This window comes from Podarcis bocagei, assembly GCF_964188305.1.
Source record: "Podarcis bocagei genome assembly, chromosome: Z".
Taxonomy (NCBI): domain Eukaryota; kingdom Metazoa; phylum Chordata; class Lepidosauria; order Squamata; family Lacertidae; genus Podarcis; species Podarcis bocagei.
Genome location: NC_138140.1, coordinates 25,032,184 through 25,055,071, shown reverse-complemented (window position 1 = coordinate 25,055,071; position 22,888 = coordinate 25,032,184). Strand labels below are relative to the sequence as shown.

The window sequence follows — 22,888 nt, the reverse complement described above, 5'->3', positions numbered from 1 at the left end:
ATTGGCTCCCAGTACGTTTCCAAACACAATTCCAAGTGTTGGTGCTGACCTTTAAAGTGCTAAATGGCCTTGGCCCAGTATACCTGAAGGAGCATCTCCATCCCCGTTGTTCATCTCATACACTGAGGTCCAGCGCTGAGGGCCTTCTGGCGTTTCCCTCACTGCGAGAAGTGAGGTTTCAGGGAACCAGGCAGAGGGCCTTCTCGGTAGTGGTGTGCGTCTTGTGGAACACCCTCCCATCAGATGTCAAGGAAATAAACAGCTATCTGACTTTTAGAATATATCTGAAGGTAGCCCTGTTTAGGGAAGTTTTTAGTGTCTGACACTGTATTGTTTTTAATATTCAGTTGGAAGCCGCCCAGAGTGCCTGGGGAAAGCTAGCCAGATGGGCGTGGTATAAATAATAAAATTATTGTTGTTGTTGTTGTTTAACATCTATTTGAATTTTCTGGGAGCTGTTGTCATGAGATTTGGAGTGACACGTCATCAATATGCAGATGACACCAAGCTTTATCTCTTTGTTCCCTTTGGATCAGGAGAGGCGGGTGAGGTGTTAGACCAGTGCTTGGAGGCAGTGATGGAATGGATGTGGGCCAATAGAATGAAGCTGAATGCTGAAAGTACAGAGGTGGAACCTTTGATTTCTGGGGGCAGCAGACAAAGAATCTCAAAAAAGAAAACCAACCCTAAAACCCCTTCTATTTTCCCTTTACTCTTAACTTGGTTAAATATGTCTTAAGTGATTTGGACATCCCATGGATGGGGCTCAGGAAGGCTGGAAAGCCATTTGGAAAAGGCCCATAATTTTATAAAATAAGGCTGGATATGTTAAGGAAGGATAAAACTGAACTAATTATGCATCACTTGTTTTTGGGATACAAGCTTTTGTGTTGCTACATTGCAATAAGGTGTATTAAGGAGATAATAATCTATGAGAAACAGTACAAGGTCAGGGAGAAAACCTACTCTTCTCTCTAGCCTTGCATTCTGTAAAAAACTGTTGAAACAAACCACACATAAAAGGGTCCTGTAACACATCTCCTGAAAACAGTTACTGTTGGGCTTTGGTGAGCTTTCCCTGGGAAATTGTACAACAGTGAAACTACAACTGAAAAGGTCTGACTTGTTAATCAAACTGACCTTACATGTCCAGGGAACTTGCAGAAAGGTCCCTCTCTTCTAGATCATAATGAGCAGTAATGCTGTGCGTTCTGTCAGTCAGAGCAATTTAGAATGGGTGTGTTGGGGGCATGCTTGCTTGCTTGTAGCAATAGTATCTTACTCCTGCTGATTCTGAACAAATACTGCTAAACACCTTCACACATTTGCAGCTGACTTAGCTTTAATATCAATGTTGAGTTTCTTTTTGTATCTTAGGTTTGCAGCACATACTCTCCAGATCTAGTGGTGCCTAAAGCAGCTACTAGGGCAACGGTGCTGGGGAGCTCAAAGTTTCGAAGCCGGGGTCGGATACCAGCACTTTCCTACTTCTACAAAGAGAATAATGTTAGTAACACATGCTCTGCTTTTCATGGGGTTTTGGTCTTCCTCCATAGTCAATCCCGTCGTCTTCTTCGGGACTCAACCTGATTGTGCTGTATGTGTAGACTAGGGGTGGGGAACCAATGGCTCTCCAGACATTACTGGACAACAGGTCCCATCTTCCTTGATCAGTATCAATATTTGGAGCTGAAGTCCAGCAACATGCAGAGGGCCACAGGTTCCCCACCGCTAGGATAGATCAAGCCTTAGACAATTCTTATTGATGCAGAGGGCAATCTTGTCTTCTTGTACTGAAATTGCTACCTTGAAACTATTTTAGCTTTACATTTTAAACACATGTAAATATTGCTCATGTCTTCTCTCTTCCTCTACCATACCATATGACTTCTTGGCAACATTTTACAGAAGTGGCTGGGCAAAATAATTTTGGCCATGATTTGTTGCTTTACAACATAGCATGGCCAAAATTATTTTGCCCAGTTTTGGGGAGCCCATCCTAAATTGACTAGATGTTCTTTTTCAAAATTTCATTTAGAGAAGAGATGAGGAAAAGCAGCTTCTTAAAATTAAATATTATTTCAGTTTTAAACTGGACTCCTAAAATCAGGAGCCCAGAATTGTGATTTTCCAGTGTTGTTTCATCCACAATTTGTGGAGGGGATGTGGAGGTGAAATGAGTAAAGTTAGATGGTTCAGCAACTACTGGCTCCTGATGACTATTAGCTCTTGGCTGACTGAGGCATGTACAGCAATTTTTTGGTGTCTCCTTTTCCATACACACCCCACATTGTCCTAGGGAGACAATGCAGAACTGATGGGGAGAACCAGCTCCTGGCTATACACACTCAGCCTGCAAGTGTTGGTGAAGTCTTCAGTGCACACAGATGCCTTGGCTCTGGCCTTGTGGTGACTCAGTGGGGGCCTTGCCAGAATCTCTTTATGGGAAACCCCATGGACAGCAGTAAGTTTCTGCTCTTGGTCTCACCTGAAACTCTTTTACCCAGTTCCATTTTGCACAGAACTTAGTGGCAACACTTCATTCAGATCAATTCAGAACAGCATTTTTCTTCTTGAAAACTACAGATCTGGTTATGTTGGGCAATGTTCAGCTAATTATATTTCAATTCTGCTAATCTCAGCTTTTTGAAACAGGAAATAGCTTGCAACAGAGAACCCTCTTTTATTCATTGTTGGCCTGATTTAAATGGCACTGGTTCTCATTGTGGAATAAAATGCTGAGCATTTAGCTTTTAACTTTGCTGTCCTTGCAGTGCCCTAGGTTCAAATATGGACAGAATTATTTTGTTACTGCATTTTGGGGGAACTTCCCTTGGTTGGTGGTATATGCGTTTTCATGCCAGTATTCTGGTTATTCAGCATTGGCACTGGTTTGGGAGAAGAATGATGATCAAAAGTAAATGGATATGATGGTGATGATCTCATTTCACAAAAGGCACTGTCTCATCCAAAAGGAGGTATTCTTGGAATTAAAGCTGTTTCTCCTAACCCTCCTAAACATTGGCAGGCCAGATAAACTTCAAACAGCTGTTAAAAGATAAGTTGGTTTCCCTCCCCACAATTGTGTCACTTCTGTATACTCTCATAAAAGTTTCTCTCATAATATTTATGCATGTTGGTAGACCAAGGCAATTGCTTAATACACTGCTGCTTCTATCTGCAAGTTGTGGGTGGAGAAAAGCAGGTGCCTTACTGCACAATTCTGTGCTGGAGAACTTCTTACCTGCTACACGTGACATACTCTTGTGTCTTTCAGGCTGCAATATGCCGTTGTAGTCAGCCCTTGTCTGGGTTAAGTGCTCGTTGCCCAGAGGATGAACAGCTGCTGCAAGCACTTAGGGAAGCCAATCCAGGAAGTCCCTTCATGTATGTTGTAGACACAAGGCCAAAGGTATCACTTCATGGGATCTGGGGACACTTGTGTGGTCAACACTCTGACTTTGACATTGCCTAAACACAGTGTGGCCATAAAGGGATTCTGCTAGGGAGGAGAATCATGACATCCTTTTCCTAGTTTCATGGGTGGGCCTTACATAGTCCTTGGACTGCTTCATGTGGACCTTGGGCTAACTTCTTGCAGGTGGTAAGAAGGAGGGAAAGGAGAGGAAAGAGGTTGGCAAAAAGATAGAGAAGAGTGTGACCTGCTCACATTTTGTTCTTCCCAGCCCACCACTGCATGTACCTCCCACAACAGATTATCCGCAAGGGAATGTGGCCGTCAGCGGAAAAAGCGTTACCAGCTCTTGACACTACTGATGCTTCTCACACATGCACAAAAGGATCTGCCAGTCACTTCATATTTGCTACTCAGTTAGTATGCCTTTTAAATCAGCCTTCTGCAACTCGATGCTGTCCAGATGTTTTGGGCAGAAACTCCCATTAACCCTAGCCTGCACAATGGGAGTTATGGTCCAAAGCATATGGAAGGCACCAAGTCAGGGAAGGCAGATTTATCTCTTCTTAACTGGCTGCTACTTGCAGCAGGTGGCAAAAAATACTGACAATGATGCATCATTTAATACTTATCATCCCTAGGGGAAAGAGGAAAACATTATGGTAGGATTGTAGCCTTGCAGTTCTGATAATGTTCTGGTTTCTGTCTTAGAAATTTTTGTGAGACACCACACTGTATATAGGAAGAATTCCACTTTTTAAGTTACTTTTTCAAATAATGCTAAAGAGGGCCGGTGGGTGTGTATGTATCAGAAAGGGCTGTGCATAATCATTTTTTGCTACCCAATTTTTCCAGCTGAATGCCATGGCCAACCGAGCTGCTGGAAAGGGTTATGAGAATGTTGATAACTACGACAACATTCGTTTTAAATTCATTGGTATCGAAAACATCCATGTTATGAGGAGCAGCCTGCAGAAGCTACTGGAAGGTGTGTTTGGTTTTTTTATTTTGGCTGGCCACTTGCGATGATCACCTGTTGAGCTACGTTGCTGCAAGACAGGCAATTATTGTAGACACAGGAGCCTGTGTACTCTGCAGGTGTGGGACAGGCAAGAGATTAGGAGAGTAAATAACCTGGCAGCTCTCCCGGCTTGCTGAAGTGGCTTGCTGGTGTTACAGCTTGCTCTAAAAAGCAATATTTAGAGAGATGAAAGCTGGTGGGGGATAAACACCTGCATTTTAATTTTAAAGCACATTGAGAAAGGAGGGTTTGAACTATTTGAGCTGCAGAGTTCAGAGTCCTCCTTGTGAAATCAGAAGTGACCAACTTCTTTATATGGAGGAGGAGGGTCGAATCATTCCTGGCCAAGCTGTTTGGAGACAGGATTCTCCCCAGTCATGATATCACCAAGGGAAATCTGATCATGCAGGGTGAATAAGCTGGCTTTCTGTCACTTCTCACAAGCTGCCAGCTGAATCAGAATGGTACCTGATGGCACTTTGTTGCACACAAGTTTGTGTTTCCACTTTGGAGGATACCTTGTGAGGTGACTGGATGCCCCAAAGGCTTTTCACCTTTGGTACATAGCAGTGATGGAGTGCCTCTTTCCATTCCAGCCTGCCCAAGCATTAAGGTTTTCATATCCGTGAGTTCCATCTCTTGGAGAGATGCATTATGCATCTGCAAAGGATAGGGCCTTCTTGGTGGTTTTGCCCTGGATTTGGCATACCCTCCCACAGAAGGGACGAATGGTGTGTACTCCTTTTGCCACTTCGTTTTGGATTAATATTCCTCAGATTTTATTCCCATCTCATTTTTATTATTTTAATATTGTATTGATATTTAGAATTTTTATGCACACTGCCCTGGAATCCATGCTTGAATGAAGTTTAGGAATCTGCAAATTTTTTTTTTAAGCGAAGCACATAACCTGATAATATTAATATTAGTAATTATTATTTTATTTATATACCACCCAGCTGACTGGGTTGCCCCAGCCACTTGTGAGTGGCTCCCAAGAGATTATTAAAAACACAATTTTTGCTTCTCAGTTAACATGCCTTTTAAATCAGCCTTTTGCAAGGTGCATGGCTGAAAGACTCCCTAGTTTCTGACTACATGAAGGAGGAATTTATATTGGGTAGCAATTTCTGAGTGGCCTTCACACAAACAATTTCTCAATGCTTGGAAGAAACTTCCATAATGATAGAGACAGTTGTATGTTTATCATACCTTCCGCTTTTGTTCCTTTAGTGTGTGAAACGAAATCTCCTTCAATGAGTGATTTCCTTACTGGCTTAGAGAACTCTGGCTGGTTACGGCACATTAAAGCTGTAATGGATGCTGGTGTCTTTCTTGCTAAGGTAAGGCCCACCTCTGAATTTCCAAAGATATACGTCATCAGAGAAATGGGAGAGCAGGAGTGAAAGCTTTATTGCTTGGGCTGTGCTTGGGCGAGGCAGATCTTGAATGAACACTAGGGAAAGTAGGTCTTCTGTGTTAAACCTGTCATAGTTCCATGACTTTTTACATGGAATTGGCACTTCAGTGTGCTCAAGAGGAGGCAGTTCCACTATTCAGCTTGATTAGGAAGTTGTTCAGTGTTGGGGCACTCTTAAGGGCAGCAGAAAAAACTAACAGATCGTTAAAGTCCTTGATGGCAAGAAGCATAGAGGGGAAATCATAGGTTTGTTTTTTTTCATATCCAGGCTATTAAAAACAAATGGAGGGCCACCTACTTAAATGGGGGATGTTGGAGGGGATCATGTGTTCTGTAGACTAGAAATGGGAAATGTTGTGCCCTCCAGATGTTGCTGAACTCCCAACTCACATCAGCACCAGTCAGCATGGTCCACAGTCAGGGATGATGGTAGTTGTAGTCCAGTACGAAGGATCACAGGTTCCCCATCTGTCCTCTAGGCTCCACCTGCTTCATAGTTCATTGTTTGGCCTTCTCTCCATATTGGTATCATGTAATCCAGCATTTTATTTAAAGCAGCAGTCAAAATATTTTGCTGTGAAATGTTCAGGAGGTTTATATGGTATGTTTTTATTTGTGTGTGCCATCTCACCTGTCATAGGCAGTGAAAGATGAAGGTGCCACTGTCCTAGTGCACTGCTCTGATGGCTGGGATCGCACTGCCCAGGTCTGCTCAGTGGCCAGCCTCCTCTTGGACCCCTTTTATCGGACCTTTAAGGGATTTATGGTAAGAGCCGGAGAAGATCTGTCTTCGCTTTTTTGTTTTTAAACCATATGGTCGATTCATGTAAATGCTTAGAATTGGTCTATGTGTAAACAAATCCTAATTAAAGCATCTGATTGCGTCTGTTAAATGCTTGTGATTTGGAGAAGTCATGGTGCAGTTGCACATGACAAATCTAATTAATTTGAACAGTGGTGGGACTGGGGGATTCTAATATATCATATATGACATGCCCCTTGACTTCTTTATATACAGTGGTACCTTGGGTTACATACGCTTCAGGTTTCAGACTCCTCTAACCCAGAAATAGTACCTCGGGTTAAGAACTTTGCTTCAGGATGAGAAAAGAAATCATGCTCTGGCAGTGCAGCAGCAGCAGGAGACCCCATTAGCTAAAGTAGTACCTCAGGTTAAGAACAGTTTCAGGTTAAGAATGGACCTCCAGAACAAATTAAGTTTTTAACTCGAGGTACCACTGTATTTTCAAGCAGTGATGTGGGATGGAATTTTTTTGGGGTGCTTTATGTCTCAACAGAATTTTTTCTGTTTCATAAGTTAATTAAGTTAATGAATACTGATTGCAAATACAGTATTAGTCAAGCTTGACAACTTCAAAGGTTTTAGCTTTGTTTACTGAAAACATGTAAAATAAACAAGCTAAATTAGAACACTCTCTAGGGCATCAGAAAATGTTCTGATCCAAAATGAAATCCAGTACAAATCATCTTTTGCAAATTTACCCTAATTTGCATAAGACATTCTTGAACTGTCTTCAGGAGCACTGAGTGAAGGTGAGCAGGCAAGTTATGGCATGGGCAGCTGCAGTTCCTGGTACCAGCTAACAGAATGCTTATGGGCCAGGCAGTGATGTGCAGTTGTGCCTACTCTCCTTCTTCCACAGCTAAGCAGATGGGAGGCAAAGCCGTTCCACTGGGCAGGGCTGCACTTTTACTGCAGTAGTATGCATCAATGTCACTATTTTATACTTTGAACTTGCAGGGCATTTTTCTCTGTGCACATATGAACATAACATCAGTCTGATAAGACTTGAAGTAAAGACTCATGTGAGTTGTGGGGGCGGCTCTCCCTTATTTCATACAGCTCATACATATTTTTTAATTAAAGCCATCTATTCTTGCAGTTAAACTTCTGCGTAAATGTTTGTCTTTATTCAGTCTGAGGGTATGTGTGATAGACCACCATAATGAATTGTTTCTCTCCCTTTCAGTTTTAACCAAGAATGATAGCTGATACTGAGATTGTTTCATTTATTAGCATTCTTTGAGAACTGAAGTGAAGGGTTGTACTAGGTTGCTTATTAGCACTCTTTGGGTTTACTCCCCAGTTTTTACAACAAGATTCTTTTTGAATGCTACAGCTTTATAATCCACTGAGGAAAACGGCTTAAAACCTTCTAGAGGAACTGTGCTGGGGGACTTGTGATTTCAAATTCCTGTAATGTAAGCTGCCTTTTAGGATTATAAAGTAAACAAAGTTAGCAACTACCGTATTTTTCGCCCTATAGGACGCACTGCCCTATAGGACGCACATAGTTTTTTTTTGGGGGGGGAATAAAGGGGAAAAAATATTTTTCCCCCCCCAGGCACGGGGCTGGCGCGGGGGAAGCCCGAGCTTCCCCCGACCCCAGCCCCCAGAACAGCCTGCTATCCGCAAGCCTAGGGAGCCGTGCCGGTCTCCCCAGGCTTGCGGACAGCTGTGCAAAGCCCAGGCACGCTCTTCAGCGCGCCCGAGGCTTCGGAATGCAGGCAGCGCTGCGCAACACTCCAGAGCCCGGCGCGGCTTGGCGCCGGGCTCCCGAGGGTCGCACAGCTGCGCGAAGCCCGGGAGGGCAGGCAGCTCTGCACGACCTTCCGGAGGCCAGCGCGGCTTGGCGCCGGGCTCCGGACAGTTGTGCAGAGCTTCCTGAAGCCTGGAGAGCGAGAACCTCTCGCTCTCCAGGCTTCAGCGAAAGCCTGTATTCGCCCCATAGGACGCACCTACATTTCCCCTTCATTTTTGGAGGGGAAAAAGTGCGTCCTATAGGGCAAAAAATACGGTATATGCATCAGCTTATGTCTGCCTGATATCTGCTACTGCTACTCGACATAGTAAGGAAAGAATTACTGTGCAAAATGCTGAAGAATTACTGTGCAAAATGACCTGTATGTTAAATCACAACCAGCATTATTTTTAAAGCTTCCTTACACTTACTAGGCAGTTAAAATGCTAATTTTGAAAACACACACACACCACAGTGAATGCAGGTTTGCAGTCTAAAAATAAACAGCACAATGGATGACAGAAATATGACTCATTCTGGCTTCAAAGATTTCATTACATATTGGCTATCAGATTCAAATTCATATTTGTGTGGCTTTATTAGAGGGTAGATTTATTTTGAACGAAAAGAACGATATTACATATTGGAATGTGTTGCTGAATTTCCATATCATGGGCTACACACAGTCAGGATTCTAAGTTGACGTGGTCTGTCCTACATTAGAGATGCATATGCTCATTGTATAAGCACAGCGTTGCCAACAAGCATTTCATATATTTAAAGATACAAGCATATGTGCGGCACTGCATAATCTGATCCCAAGGTGTACCTCAGAATGCTTCCAGGCACTTAAAAAATACTCACTGGAGGCATTTCATGATTCTAAATGGTTTTTCGCTTTTTATGTCGCTCTGAGGTTGACATAAATTGGTCTTCGAGGAGATGAGTCATGCATCTGTGTATGTTTTCTGTTTTCTTCCATGGGAGGGCTGCTGGAGCAATCCCATATCATGTAGAAATGCTTGTCTTAGAATTGGAAATCTAAATGTGTGGTGGTGTTGCTTTTGAAAGCAAAAATCACTTGTGGGAAGGGAAATGAGGATTTTTCAGATCTACTGTGTCTCCACATGCATTTCTTCCTTGGGCATCTTTCTAGAAGCCCTCCTGCAGAGGAAAATATTGTAAGAGATCTGATAAATGTTGCTTGGCTATATTAACAGTCCTTTAATAGGCTGCTCCTTCCCTTGTGCAGAATGAGGTAGTAGAATTCCGGGCTATACCACATCAGTCTGAAGGTGGAGTTGTTCATTCTTCCCCCTCCCCTATATATAAAAAAATCCTATAGCACACTAGTACATTAGGGAAAGGGCCGTGTTTAAATCTTTCATGCTGAAGTACTTGTTTATTACATGCTTTAAGCTTTCTGTGGAGTGGGAGTGCATTCAAGAATATGACACATACATGATGTGGTATAGTTCAGAATTATACTGCCTCATTCCTCATGTATAGCCAGGCACTTAGAGCTATTTTGCACACAATGCTCACCCTATTAAAGCATCTCCATGACGCTGATGTTCAGAATTCTTGATGTTCTGATCTTGCCCTGAAACGACCTGCATTTGGCAAGAGCTTCATGATTTAACAAAGAACTGAAATTGCTATGATATTCCAAAGGTTATCAAGCAGCTACTTTTCGGGTAGTAGAGAGATACAATTAACGATGAAGATCTTTGAATTGACTGCGTCTTTATTTATTGATGCTAGGCTTCATGCTGCTGTTTGCTGCCATTGCTGCACTGGACCCTTTTCCAAGTTAATTAGATACACACCAATGGTATAATAAAATCAGGACATTTATTCACAGTGCAAGAGGAACAATTAGCTACCTTTTTGGCTTCTGTTGTTTTACGTCACGCTGTTGCTTTCGTAGTAGCTACCATTTCCCGCTTCTCCCCATCCCAACTCCTATGGAAAATTAGCTACCATGGATGGAGAAGAGGGTCCCAGTGCTAACAATGAGACCCTCTTCTCCATTCTTCGTAGCTAGTTTTCATAGCCATTCCTCCACCAGCGGGTATGATTTCTAGCCCCCCCCCCCAAATCTTAAGCTTTCTCTGTATTTAGGAGGGAGGAGAACCTTTAGAAATCTTAAATGAAAGAACTTCAGATTGATTTGTGTTAGTGTAATTTGTTTAAATCTGAGCAATATTGGGGAGAGCATTGAGGTGGCTCCTGCACTGAGGCTTGAGCTTATTGCTGCTGCTGTTCACTATCTTGGTTGTTGGCTTTATGTCCCACTGTTCTTCCAAAGGAGCCCAGGGGTGACAAACATATCCACAATTTAAAAGCAAAAGCTGTTGTCCCCCCAAAATGCTTAACTGCACTCTGCCCTAGAAACCTTACTCCCTTGTCCTCTGTCTAAATCAATGTTTCCCAAACTTGTGTCTCCAGCTGTTTTCGGACTACAGTTCCCATCATCCCTGATCACTGGTCCTGCTAACTAGGGATGATGGGAGTTGTAACCCAAAAACAGCTGGACTCCCAAGTTTGGGAAAGACTGTTCTGGATAATTTGCATCCAGGAGGGCACCCTTGCCTTATTAAGAATGACTTGCAGCATTTGAAATGGACTGCAGAACACAGTGAGAGCACACTTAAGACCTGTCCCAGTACTCTCAGGAAAAGGGAGTGGGGTCTTCAGTTACTGAAAAATGTGGGCTGAGGATTTCTTTTCCCTCTTCCTGCTTCAGAGCCCCGTTGGGTTAAAAATTGCCCAATTCCTGCTCCAGATAGATCAGTCATTGCTTGCGATTTTTAAAATTTATTTATCTGCATAGTTCTTGATTATTATTTTTTAAAAAACACACCTCTAAGCAGTTTACATAAAATATACAATAATCTGATTTACATCCTATGCCCTTTTAAAAATGTATTTTTTTGGGGGGGTGCTATTGAGTTGTTGTTATTTTTATTATGTATTTTATAGTTTTATATCTTGATTTTATTCTGTGAACCACCCTGAAAGCCCAGGGTATAGGGTGGAATAATAATAATAATAATAATAATAATAATAATAATAATAATAATAATAATAATAATATTTAAATAAATAAATAAATAAATAAATAAAACGCAAGCAGAGTTAAAAACCTATTACTGTAAAACAGAAACCCAAAATATAAATAAAACCAGCAGTTAAATATACCGTATTTTTCGCCCTATAGGACGCACTTTTTCCCCTCCAAAAATGAAGGGGAAATCTGGGTGCGTCCTATGGGGCGAATGCAGGCTTTTGCTGAAGCTTGGAGAGCGAGAGGGGTCGGTGTGCACCGACCCCTCTCGCCCTCCAGGCTTCAGGGAGACGTCCGCAGCCTAGGCAGCCCTGTGGGAGTTCCCGCAGGGCTGTCTAGGCTGTGGATAGCAGCCTGCTTCCCGGAGCGTCGGGCGCCCTGAAAGCAGAGTGCCCGGCGCTTCGGGAACACATCCGCAGCCTAGGCAGCCCTGCGGGAGGTCCCGCAGGGATGTCTAGGCTGCGGATAGGAGCCTGCCGCCTGGCGCGAGGGGCACCCTGAAGCAGAGCGATCCCCGCGCCGGGCAGACATCTGCAGCGTGGGGAGCCTTGCAGGAGTTCCCCGCAGGGCTCCCCACGCTGCGGATAGCAGCCTGCCGCCCGGCGGGCGGGGCGCCCTGAAGCAGAGCGCCCCCCGCGCCGGGCAGACATCCGCAGCATGGGGAGCCTTGCAGGAGTTCCCCGCAGGGCTCCCCACGCTGCGGATAGCAGCCTGCCGCCCGGCGGGCGGGGCGCCCTGAAGCAGAGCGCGCCCCGTGCCGGGCAGACATCCGCAGCGTGGGGGACCTTGCAGGAGTTCCCTGCAGGGCTCCCTACGCTGCGGATAGCAGCCTACCGCCCGGCGGGCGGGGCACCCTGAAGCAGAGTGCCCCCCGCGCCGGGCAGACATCTGCAGCGTGGGGAGCCTTGCAGGAGTTCCCCGCAGGGCTCCCCACGCTGCGGATAGCAGCCTGCCGCCCGGCGGGCGGGGCGCCCTGAAGCAGAGCACCCCCCGCGCTGGGCAGACATCCACAGCGTGGGGAGCCTTGCAGGAGTTCCCCGCAGGGCTCCCCACGCTGCAGATAGCAGCCTGCCGCCCGGTGGGCGGGGCACCCTGAAGCAGCACGCCCCTCGCCCCGGGCAGACATCGGCCAGCCCCACAAGCTCGGGGGATAGCAGGGAGGTGCAGCACCGCCATCCCGCTGTTCCTCGACCTGGTTCGGTTTCCCCGACCTGCTTTTGGGGGGGAAATAAAGGAATTTTTCCCCCCTTTATTCCCCCCCCAAAAAAAACTAGGTGCGTCCTATGGGACGAAAAATACGGTACGTTATAAAATAATATTACATGTCAGCTTTACATACTGTAGTAGGCTTGCCTAAACAGAAAAGGTTTTAGCCGGTGCTATAAACAGTACAGCAAGGACACCTTCCTAATGTTAATGGGCAGAGTTCCAGAGTGTAGGTGCTGCCACACTGAAAGGTCAAATGGACGGTGTCTAGACACAGTTGGTTTTTCTGATGGACCTGGTAGCCTGGTCTTACACTTGTTTAGCCCGAAGTAAGTCCTGATATGCTGCCCTGAATGGTGCCATTTATTTTTCTTTGTAAGCCACTTTGTAATTTAATTTCTGTCTCTAATTTATCATTAAAGGTCCTGATAGAAAAGGAATGGATTGCAATGGGCCACAAGTTCTCACACAGGTAAAATCCAAATTGTGTGCTAAGATTAGAATGTCTGGAAAGGGGATCCTTCTTGTATATGCTCTTCTTGGCCAAGTGCTTTCCGTTGATGTTACAATGTGGTTAAGGGGCTGTAGTATGACTAGGGACATCAACATTTATATCCCTACTCAGCACTGAAGCTCATTGGGTGACTTTGAACCACTAGCTTTCAGCCTAACCTACCTCACAGAATTGTTGTGAGGATACAATGCAGAGAGAGAAACTCTGCATAGCACCTGATGAACTCCTTAGAGTGGAACTGGTACAAGGAAAGATAAGGACTTGTGCTAATAAATTCCACAGATAAGACAAACTTCTCTAAGCGCTCTCCCATCCAGCTTAGCAACTGGAGTTGCTTGGCTGCAAAGGACTACGTTTTTTTACACTCAGTCCTGCCTTTGAGGTTGTGCAGCTTCTCTAAACCCCTCACCAATTAGGGATGTAGGAGGCTGCTTTTTTCTAAGTCAGATGGTTGGTTCATCTAGCTCAGTATTATCTACACAGGACAGCACACAGGGCCTTTTTAAGGCCTACCTTGAGACAACAGAGATTGAAAATGAGACCTTTTGCATGCAAGGTAGATGCTCTAAAACTGGGTTGTGGCCCATCCCCAAGCATAACCTTATCAAGCAGGGGTGGTGTGTGTACACACACACACACACACACACACACACACACGAGTCCCCCACTTACTGAGGGGTTTTGTTCCTGGTCACTGCACACATCATCAGAACATGCACAAACAAGTTCCAGCCTGTTCTGTCCCCGCCTTGCCCCCTTTTCTTACCAGAAACAATGCGCAAGTCAGTCACACGCATGCTGATCGTGTGCAAGTGGGGAGTTGCCTGTACGCATGCGCATACACACACCACCCCATCATAAAATATCAGGGTAGTGTACAACAATATAGATGAGATAAAATATAAGAACCAATAAAATGCTTTGAAAATGTTTCTATCCACAAAGTTTCCTCACACAATTTAGAACCCTGGAAGATCATTCACTTCTTACCCAGTTCTTCCCTGCCAGCTCTGCGCTAAGCCAAAACTTGTTGCATGAATGTCACCATAGAAAAGCCTACTAACATCTTAGTTGTTACAGAATATTCAGTGATATTGCTATAATCATTCAAGGCACCATAATAGTACTTTGATATTGTGCCTTTCCTTCAGGGAGTTCAAACTGGCACACATAATTTTACAGGTTGAACTTCTGTCTAGTCATCAGATAAGCCCAGACCTCCTTACCAATAATCATAAGGTCAGCTGGTCTATCAGAATAATCTCTCCAGAGTGTTTATTCCTGCTACTTCTCCACCAGATAATCCCCTTTCTTGATTCTCTCCTTGAGGTCCTAAAAATGTGTCTTTTCCCTACCCCCAGCTAAAATTACAGTAGAAGTTTTGTGAAGGATAACTGAATTCTCCACACCTCTGACCAGATTCTTTGGTGAAGGATGAGGATCCACTGAAGGTTAAACATCTATTGTCTTCCTTCAGCAATGCTTTTGATGATACCCTCAAACTTTTCTGTCTCTCCAGGTGTGGCCACCTAGAAGGTGACCCCAAGGAAGTGTCTCCTGTCTTCACCCAGTTCATTGAATGTACCTGGCAGCTCATGCAACAATTTCCTTGTGCATTTGGTTTTAATGAGCGGTGTCTTCTTGAAATTCACGATCACGTCTATTCCTGCCAGTTCGGCAATTTCCTGGGGACCTGTCACAAGGACCGGGAAGATATGAAGTGAGTTGGCATTTCCAGCCGGCAAAATTCAGTATTTTCTCCTTTGTTCCCTGACTATTAAAATGAAGGAATAATTTCCCTAAACCCACCTGAACTCTGGGGAGTACAGTGGTACCTCGGGTTACATATGCTTCAGGTTACAGACTCCGCTAACCCAGAAATCGTGCTTCATGTTAAGAACTTTGCTTCAGGATGAGAACAGAAATTGTGCTCCAGCAGCACAGCAGCAGTGGGAGGCCACATTAGCTAAAGTGGTGCTTCAGGTTAAGAACAGTTTCAGGTTAAGAACGGACCTCTGGAACGAATTAAGTGCTTAACCCGAGGTACCACTGTAATGCTCTAAAAACATTAGTTGAGGCCCCTGCAAATGTGTGTGTGTTTCTTAAATGCATTGTCCCGTTGAGTCAGAAAGTATTTTAGAGATGGCATTAAAGGGGGTTAAACAAATCTATAAGAGAGAAGTTGATGGCTGTATGGAACCTCCATGTTCAGAGGCAGCTGCTGGGCAGTTGGTAATAGCAGGAAAAGTGCTATTGCCCTTATGTCCTGCTTGTGAGCTTCACTGAGGAATCTGTTTGGCCACTTTGGTGAGCATTATGCTGGACTAGATGGACCTTTGGTTTCATCCAGCAGGGTATTTGCATAATGTTCTCCCGCACAGAAGCAGCCTGAGGTGTGTTCTTGGAACTCCATGTGAACCTTCAGGATTTGCAGGAAGCTCAAGAAGATAAGAGGGCAGCTGACACTAGACCCCAATGGTGTGTCTTGCCTCCTATGAACTGCTATCCCAGACCTGTAAAGGGGGACTGTATATGGATAGAGTTACAGATGACAAAGAATTTGGGCGTGCCATTGAATGTGGTACCCCTGTAATATCCTTCTGTAATATGCCAAGAAACTAACCTGTGTTCTGATCTTACCACACCGCTCATTTCACCTCCCTCGTTTTACTGCAGATGGGAAAGTGTACAATGTAATGGTGACAGGAAGATTGAAAGGGATGTTTCATGGTAGGGACGCAGGAACTTGACACAGGGCTGCCATTTTTGGTGGCAGCAGCATGTTTTATGTCACTTTTAGTTCTTTCCTATGATTGGCTGAATTGCAGCAGTTCTCTCCCTCTATAGCACCCTTCTGCTTCACTAGATCCTTTTGTTTATATCTCCTATCATCAAAAACTGGCTACTGTAGTCACTCACTTTTTATTTCCTAGAATCCTTGAGAAGACTCATTCCCTGTGGCCTTTCCTTCTCCAGAAGAAGCAGGAGTTCAGAAACCCTCTCTATAAGGGATTTGCAGCTTACAAGGAACTCCGGCCGAACACACTGCCATTTAGTTTCCAGTAAGTTGCTTATTAGCTGCTAACATGAGTTTGACTAAACTGCAGGAAGCAGTGGAAGACAGGAGTGCCTGGCATGCTCTGGTCCATGGGGTCACAAAGAGTCGGACACGACTAAACAACAAAAGTTGCTTATTGGCGGAAAGTAATTAGAGATACAAGGAACCTTGCTGCTGCCTTGACTCTTGAGTTGTCCCATTGCTGATTCTGCTTTAATTTTGTAACTGCATAATGAAAATGAAGAGACTAAGGCTGCCTCCCCCAGTCCTGGTGCTCTTCAGAGGTTTTGGGCTACAACTCCTATCAACCCCAGGCATCACAGCCAATAGGCAGGAATGATGGGAGTTATAGTCCAACAACATCTGGAAGGAACCAGGATGGGGAAGGCTGCTGTAAGGAAAAATTAAAATTTTATTGCTTTGCTTGACCTCAAAACAAGGAAAACGCATGTTTGAAATCCTTCACTAGAAGCAATTCCAGTAGAAATAACTGATTGTGTATACTGTTGTACACAGTGTTGTCTATCAAAAGGCATGGACACAATTCCCTTGTGGCCAGAACTGTGAAAAAAGTTGTTGCCTGGGATTGTGCTGCTTCACTGGGTGAAGAAGCCCCTTCCCAGAGAGAAATGTTTGCCAATGTTTAATGCTTTGTTATTGTGAGATGCTTTGAGTTCAGTGTTATTGGAAGAGCTGCATACAAATATTAAATCAATCAAATGTTGAAAACTCTTTTGAATTCTGAAGTGTACCTCTTCCTATCAGGTTTATTTAACATGAGGAGGATGGGGGTTATTACACCTTATAAAAACTTCAGATCGCTTTCTGTAATAAGGAAACACACTTACATTGTCGTCATCATCATCCCCTTCACAGATCTTAGTTTCTATTTTTCTCTCCCCCTTTCCTTGAGGTTCTGGTGTGGCATGTATAACCGCTTTGACAAAGGAATGCACCCAAAACAGTGTGTATTGGATCATCTCCTTGGCTGCATCAGCCAGAAAGTGGAGCTGGAGGGTGTTGCTACTGACTTGGAAAATGTAAGTAGTGCAACAGCAATGAAATACGTGTTCAGAAAAAGAAAACCTAATCTTGCAATGCAGGCCTTCACAATACAACCGAGATTGGGAAAAAGGAGGCACTTTTCACTGGAAGGTAGGTGTGGAATTATCCCAAACTGTGCCTTAGTATATCCATGCCTTTGCAGTCCTAGGCAGCCGGCAAAGCCACAGTACTTGTGAAGCTTACTGTGGGCTGTGTTTTGGTTTGGTGGTTTACCAGCTGTGTGGGAGTCTTCCAAGTGCTCTGTAATTCTATCTTTAATAATGCTGTCTGCCGATTTTACTGTGACCAGTTAGGGTTAGTCCAAGATGTTACCCAATAGGTACATAATATCAGCTAGGTGTTGAAGTGCTTTCCTTCCTCCATTCCGACCTGCTTCAACAGAAGATCTGATATTTGTAAAGCAATGATGCTCCGTATGCTGGTCTCAAAAATGCTTTTATTCTCATAGTTCATTCTTTCTTCTGATATAGAAGTTGCCTCCCTTAGAGGGACCGCTGCCAGATGAGGTTTCCATCTTATCCAAAATGGTTACTGCATCAACTGTCTGTTCCAAGTCCCCAATGCTCAACACACCCCAGGACTATGAGGATGAGCCTCCTGCCCTGTTGGCTAATGGCATCCTGGCAAGGGAGGAGGGAGATGAACCTGATCAGCAGCTGAAGAGCCAAGAGGGTCTTGTTAATCCCCGCGACATTCCAGGTGGCGACAGCAGCAGTAGCATCCATGGGACCATCCAGCCTGAGGCTCGAGCAAGAAATCTCCATTGAACTGATCTTTGCATCTGCCCTGAGCCATAGAAAATTGGCAATAAAGCATGCAAGACCTGTGGCCTGGCGCTGGGAGAGCCACCTCACTCACGTATGGCTAAGTGTTGTGTTATGTATTTTGGAAGCAAGGGAGGAGGCTGGTGTTCAAAGGCTTTCAAGAGCAACCCATGGGTTTGCATGGGGCTGGCTTTTGGGCTGCCACAAATAGTTTCTGGGCATATCTTCCAGAACAGCCACACATGTTCCTTTTTCTGGTGCAAGTACACATGGCTTCTGAGGCAGGTAGCCCTTTCCAAGATGAGGAAGTTTTTTAAAGCCACAAGGTTTCAGATACATGGATTCAAAAGCATTGTGAGCTACTAGCGAATGGAAGAAAATGCCAGTCCATATTAGGCTTTCCTTGGCTGGCTTCTGACACCTTGCATGGGAATTCTATTCAGTGGCAACATTGGGTTAATATTTGCTGGCCCCTGCACATATTTTTGTAAGCAGTTGTGCCTTTTTTGTTCTTTGTTCTTTTTTTAACTAGAGATTACGGTCGTGTCCAACCATTAGCAATGTGATGTTTTATTACTGTGATATGTGGCTGTAATGTGCAAGTATGTGATCTTTTTTATTGATACCTTTTTTAAAACACAAAACAACCTGTTTTGAACCTGTCTAGCAGATAGTTTATATCTTTATCAATGTTAATGAGCTTGAATAATATTGTGGCATGTAGATGAAGTGGCGATAGACTATGGTCAAAGGTCTTAAAGCATCTAAAGTCTTGGCTGCTCAGTGACATGCCATTTAGCTTCCACTCATTCCTGGAGGTCTAGTCCAAGCACTGTCTGGGTTACTGTGCATCTTTGCTGGTATAGGAGTGGGTGCACAGACTCTCCACTCCACCCCACCTACAGTGTTACATGTGCACAGAAACCCAGTTACATAAGACAACACATTCTCAATCTTCCTGGCTTTCAGGATAATGAATCACATGAATTCATTAACCTTGTGGAACACCTAGTTCATGCATGGAAGGAAGGAGGGCAGCACACCTATTATTCTACCATGGGAAGCCTCTTGTCAGCTTCCTAAATATCTGAGCTGGACCAAAGTGTGATTACTGTGACATATTTGAGACAAAATGGGACCGAGGTTTCCCATTTCATCTCTTGGGAATTGCCTTGTGTGATTTGCTATTGACCTCCCAGAGTGAAGGATTTGGAAATAAAATGTATGAGTTTGTAGTGCTTCCAGTTCCACCATTATTGAAATAGATGCACAAGATTTGTGTTGTTTTATGCTTGTTAGTGGCACACTCCTTATCTGAGTGAGTGAACTGCCACCATGCTATAGATCAGGGGTGGGGTACCTTGGCTTTCCAGATGTTTGATCCCAATGCCCATCATCCCTGGCCATTCTCTGTGTTGGTTGGAACAGATGAGAGGCAGCTGTATTCCAGCAACAATTAGAGTGTCACAGGTTCCCTATCTTTCTTTTAATACATTCCTTATTGGGTAAAATAGTGATACGTAGGCTTGGAGATTCCTGCTGACTTAACAAGAGGAAGAACAGTTTGCACTTGCAAAATCCTAATTTTTCCACAAAGCACTAACATACAGTGTAGCATCCTACATTTGTTTTTTACTCCCCATCCCCCACCCCACTGTTGTGTATTTGCAGTCTTGGCAACAGGAGTGGATCAAAGTGAAGCACTGCTCCTTGGAATCTTCTGCACTTATCCAGGGAAATGAGATTCCAGGCACTAAAACACTGTATCCTATTATGATAGAAAAAAAGTCTCTTCATAAGTTAGTCACAGTTCCTGACTTGCCATTAGCAGCTGATTTCAGGACTGTGTTTTAGGGAATACATTTTGAAATATTGTACAGTTTATGACCAGCCTGGCATTTTCTCCGCATGTAATATTGCCAGAATGGTATATGCTTTGCCAGGACACTGAGCTCTGGTATTCTAATAAAGGTGCTTCTTAAGAATCTCTGCCTGGTTAGACGAGAACATTTCGCCTCACTTCCTCTTAGCCTTGCTGCTCAGAAATCCATTAACAATATGCTGCTAGAGAAGATGCAAGCTTATGCTAATGCATATTTATCTTGCTTGTTTGCTTTTTGACCTGCTGGTCTTTTTTAAAAAACACACAAAAAAAACCTTCATTTTCAGAATATAGAAAAGGGAAGAAAAGTCAGGACTTGAAACCCTAATTAAGCACCGGGTCCTGATGAAGAGAGTTGAAACAGTACACATACATAACAATTATTAGCAAGCAAATGTGTGACCAAATATATTGATGCTAATCCATGGGCACTAAAAGTCACACAAGTTGTAGTTTCTTTCCTGTAAAGCAGGTGTGCAAAAACCTTCTCAGCCCAAAGGCAACATTCCTTCCCGGAGAACCTTCTAGAAGCCACATATTGGTGGTAAATGAAGCCAGAGCCTAAAGAGGGCAGATGTAAGGATGTGACTCTCAGCAGGCCACATTCCAGGAGCACAAAAGTTGGATGTTACTACAGCTACCCATGCAGGCAAGCAAGAGTCATAGTTGTCATTCAAGCACAGATTCCAGCCATGCAAAAACACTCAAGCATGTACCAGAGCGTTCGTGAGTAGCATGGCTTGAGTGGGGGGTGGCCTCATGTTGTGGGGCAGCATAGTGAGAGTCCCAAGCAGAGGAAAAGGCCTGGAGGGCCACATCTGGCCTCTTGGGCCCGAGGTTCCCCACCCCTGCTGTATAGATAAATTAAGTCCTTTGTTACACTGTTTTTAAAAGGAAAGCAACTTTTAAAAATATGAATTATGTAGGAGTAAGACATTCCAGTCAAAGGTGAGAAAATGTTAAACTATGCATTCAAATGTACCTCTGTAATAAGCACCTATTATCTTCTAATACTACTATATAATATAGCATTTGCTAAGTGATTCCGTTTAAATTTCAGTATTAATGTTGTTCATTGTGTTCCAAAATGAACTTGCCTTTTCCTGGGGTAAAAGCACCTGTTATCTGACCAGTGTGATTTGAATGGAAAACAGCATTAGAATCATAGAATTGTAGAGGTGGAAGGGACCATGGGGGTCATCTAGTCCAACCTCCTGCAATGCAGGAATCTTTTGCCCAACGTGGGGCTCAAATGCACAACTCTGAGATCTCATGCTCTACCGACTGAGCTATCTCCTAGTAACTAAATTCAGTCTTCTGAAAGAATGGTAGTTGCAAGCTTTGAAGCTGTGATTCATGTCTCTGGAGAAAGTTCTGAAAGCACTTGAATCTTTGCCTGATTGCTGAGATTTTGGATTCTTGCCATTAAGACTCAGTCATAAATTTCATTATCTGTCTTTTATCACTACTGAAACATCTTCATTCTGTGCTAGCCTGAAGTGATCACATTTTCTTCCATTTCTTCAAGAAGATCACCAGTTGCTATCTTTTTCTTTGGGCGACACCTCTTAAAATATATTTTTCCTTCCTTGTATATCTAGTTCCTTCATTTTGTTAAACACAATCCCATCCAATCTAATAAACTTTTCCAGCCTTGTAGTTTTGATCTCTAAGCCTTTCTAGCCTTTCATCTAGTATTAAAGTTCCTTTCCTCATGTAGATTGATAGAAAACTCTAATGTTAGTTCTTGGTAAACAAGAGGATAAGTTTTCAAATAGCTTACAAAATTATCCCCATCTGAATTTCTTATAAATCAATGTGGAGGGGATCCACATTACTCCATATTACCTTAAACTTGCTGAAGTGGCAGTAATGTATCATTAGTCCAAAAAAATTGAGTTCCTAGGTGTTTTGTTTGATCTCATGTGAAACTCATCACAGTTTTCAGTCTACTCCCCCCCCCCCCCATTACAGATACATTCACCAGAGCCTAGTACATATACTGATTAAGCTGTGGGAATCCTGATATGTAGATCAGGAACGATCAATCTGTGGTTCTTGGACTAATTTCTTGTATGTGTTGAGGAAGAGGTAAACAGAGGAAGCTTCCTTATACCAAGTCAGATCCTTGACCCTTATACCAGGTCAGGCCCCATCTAGCTCAGCATTGCCCACACTGACTGGCAGCAGCTGCCCAGGATTTTAGACAGAGTCTCTTTTCAGCCCTTCCTGGAGATGAACTTGAGACCTTATTCATGCAAAGCAGATGCTCTACCACTGAGCTGCAGCCTCTTTTGGAGTGGGGTGGAATGACAGGGGGGACCTGTTCACTTTGAGTTCTGGCCCGACTCACCACCATCTGGAAGCAAATACAGTCCTCAAGAGAAAAAGCTTTCCCCATCGCTATGGTAGGTTGAGATCCATTTTTCCTGGCTGTGATTTAATCAATCTGGATTCCATTGGTGTGTGCATTAGTCACATGGAAGTAGGAGAAATATGTGAATTAAGAACTGCAGTGCCTGCTACAAATTCACAGGTTTTATAGTCCTTGCCCAATCTAGAAAGTCATGCATTACCCAGTAAATCCATGGAATGAAATTGGGGTGCGGGGAGGGAACTAGCCATCCCTAACTTTTAAGATATTTAACTTGTGCCATGAAATGTAACATTTGGAGTGGACGAAGGAAGTCAGGGAAGGAAGATCCATAACAAACTAGTACGGAAATAATTATTATAAGAGTTAGAATCATAGAATCATAGAATCATAGAGTTGGAAGAGACCACAAGGGCCATTGAGTCCAACCCCCTGCCAAGCAGGAAACACCATCAGAGCACTCCTGACATATGGTTGTCAAGCCTCTGCTTAAAGACCTCCAAAGTAGGAGACTCCACCACACTCCTTGGCAGCAAATTCCACTGTCGAACAGCTC

General features: G+C 43.8%; 1 protein-coding gene across 1 annotated transcript in view; it reads left to right on the top strand.

Moving 5' to 3' along the window:
- The window catches only part of MTMR8 (myotubularin related protein 8), a 37,917-nt gene extending 15,990 nt beyond the window's left edge, over positions 1-21,927 (top strand). Inside the window, exons 5-14 of the mRNA XM_081179321.1 lie at positions 1,378-1,506; positions 3,278-3,412; positions 4,271-4,403; positions 5,670-5,779; positions 6,497-6,622; positions 13,098-13,147; positions 14,709-14,909; positions 16,123-16,251; positions 17,161-17,287; positions 17,783-21,927. Of these exons, the coding sequence (XP_081035447.1) occupies positions 1,378-1,506; positions 3,278-3,412; positions 4,271-4,403; positions 5,670-5,779; positions 6,497-6,622; positions 13,098-13,147; positions 14,709-14,909; positions 16,123-16,251; positions 17,161-17,287; positions 17,783-18,079 (1,437 nt within the window). The 3' untranslated portion in view covers positions 18,080-21,927. The remainder of the gene's footprint in view (positions 1-1,377; positions 1,507-3,277; positions 3,413-4,270; positions 4,404-5,669; positions 5,780-6,496; positions 6,623-13,097; positions 13,148-14,708; positions 14,910-16,122; positions 16,252-17,160; positions 17,288-17,782) is intronic.
- Positions 21,928-22,888: the final 961 nt, after the last annotated feature.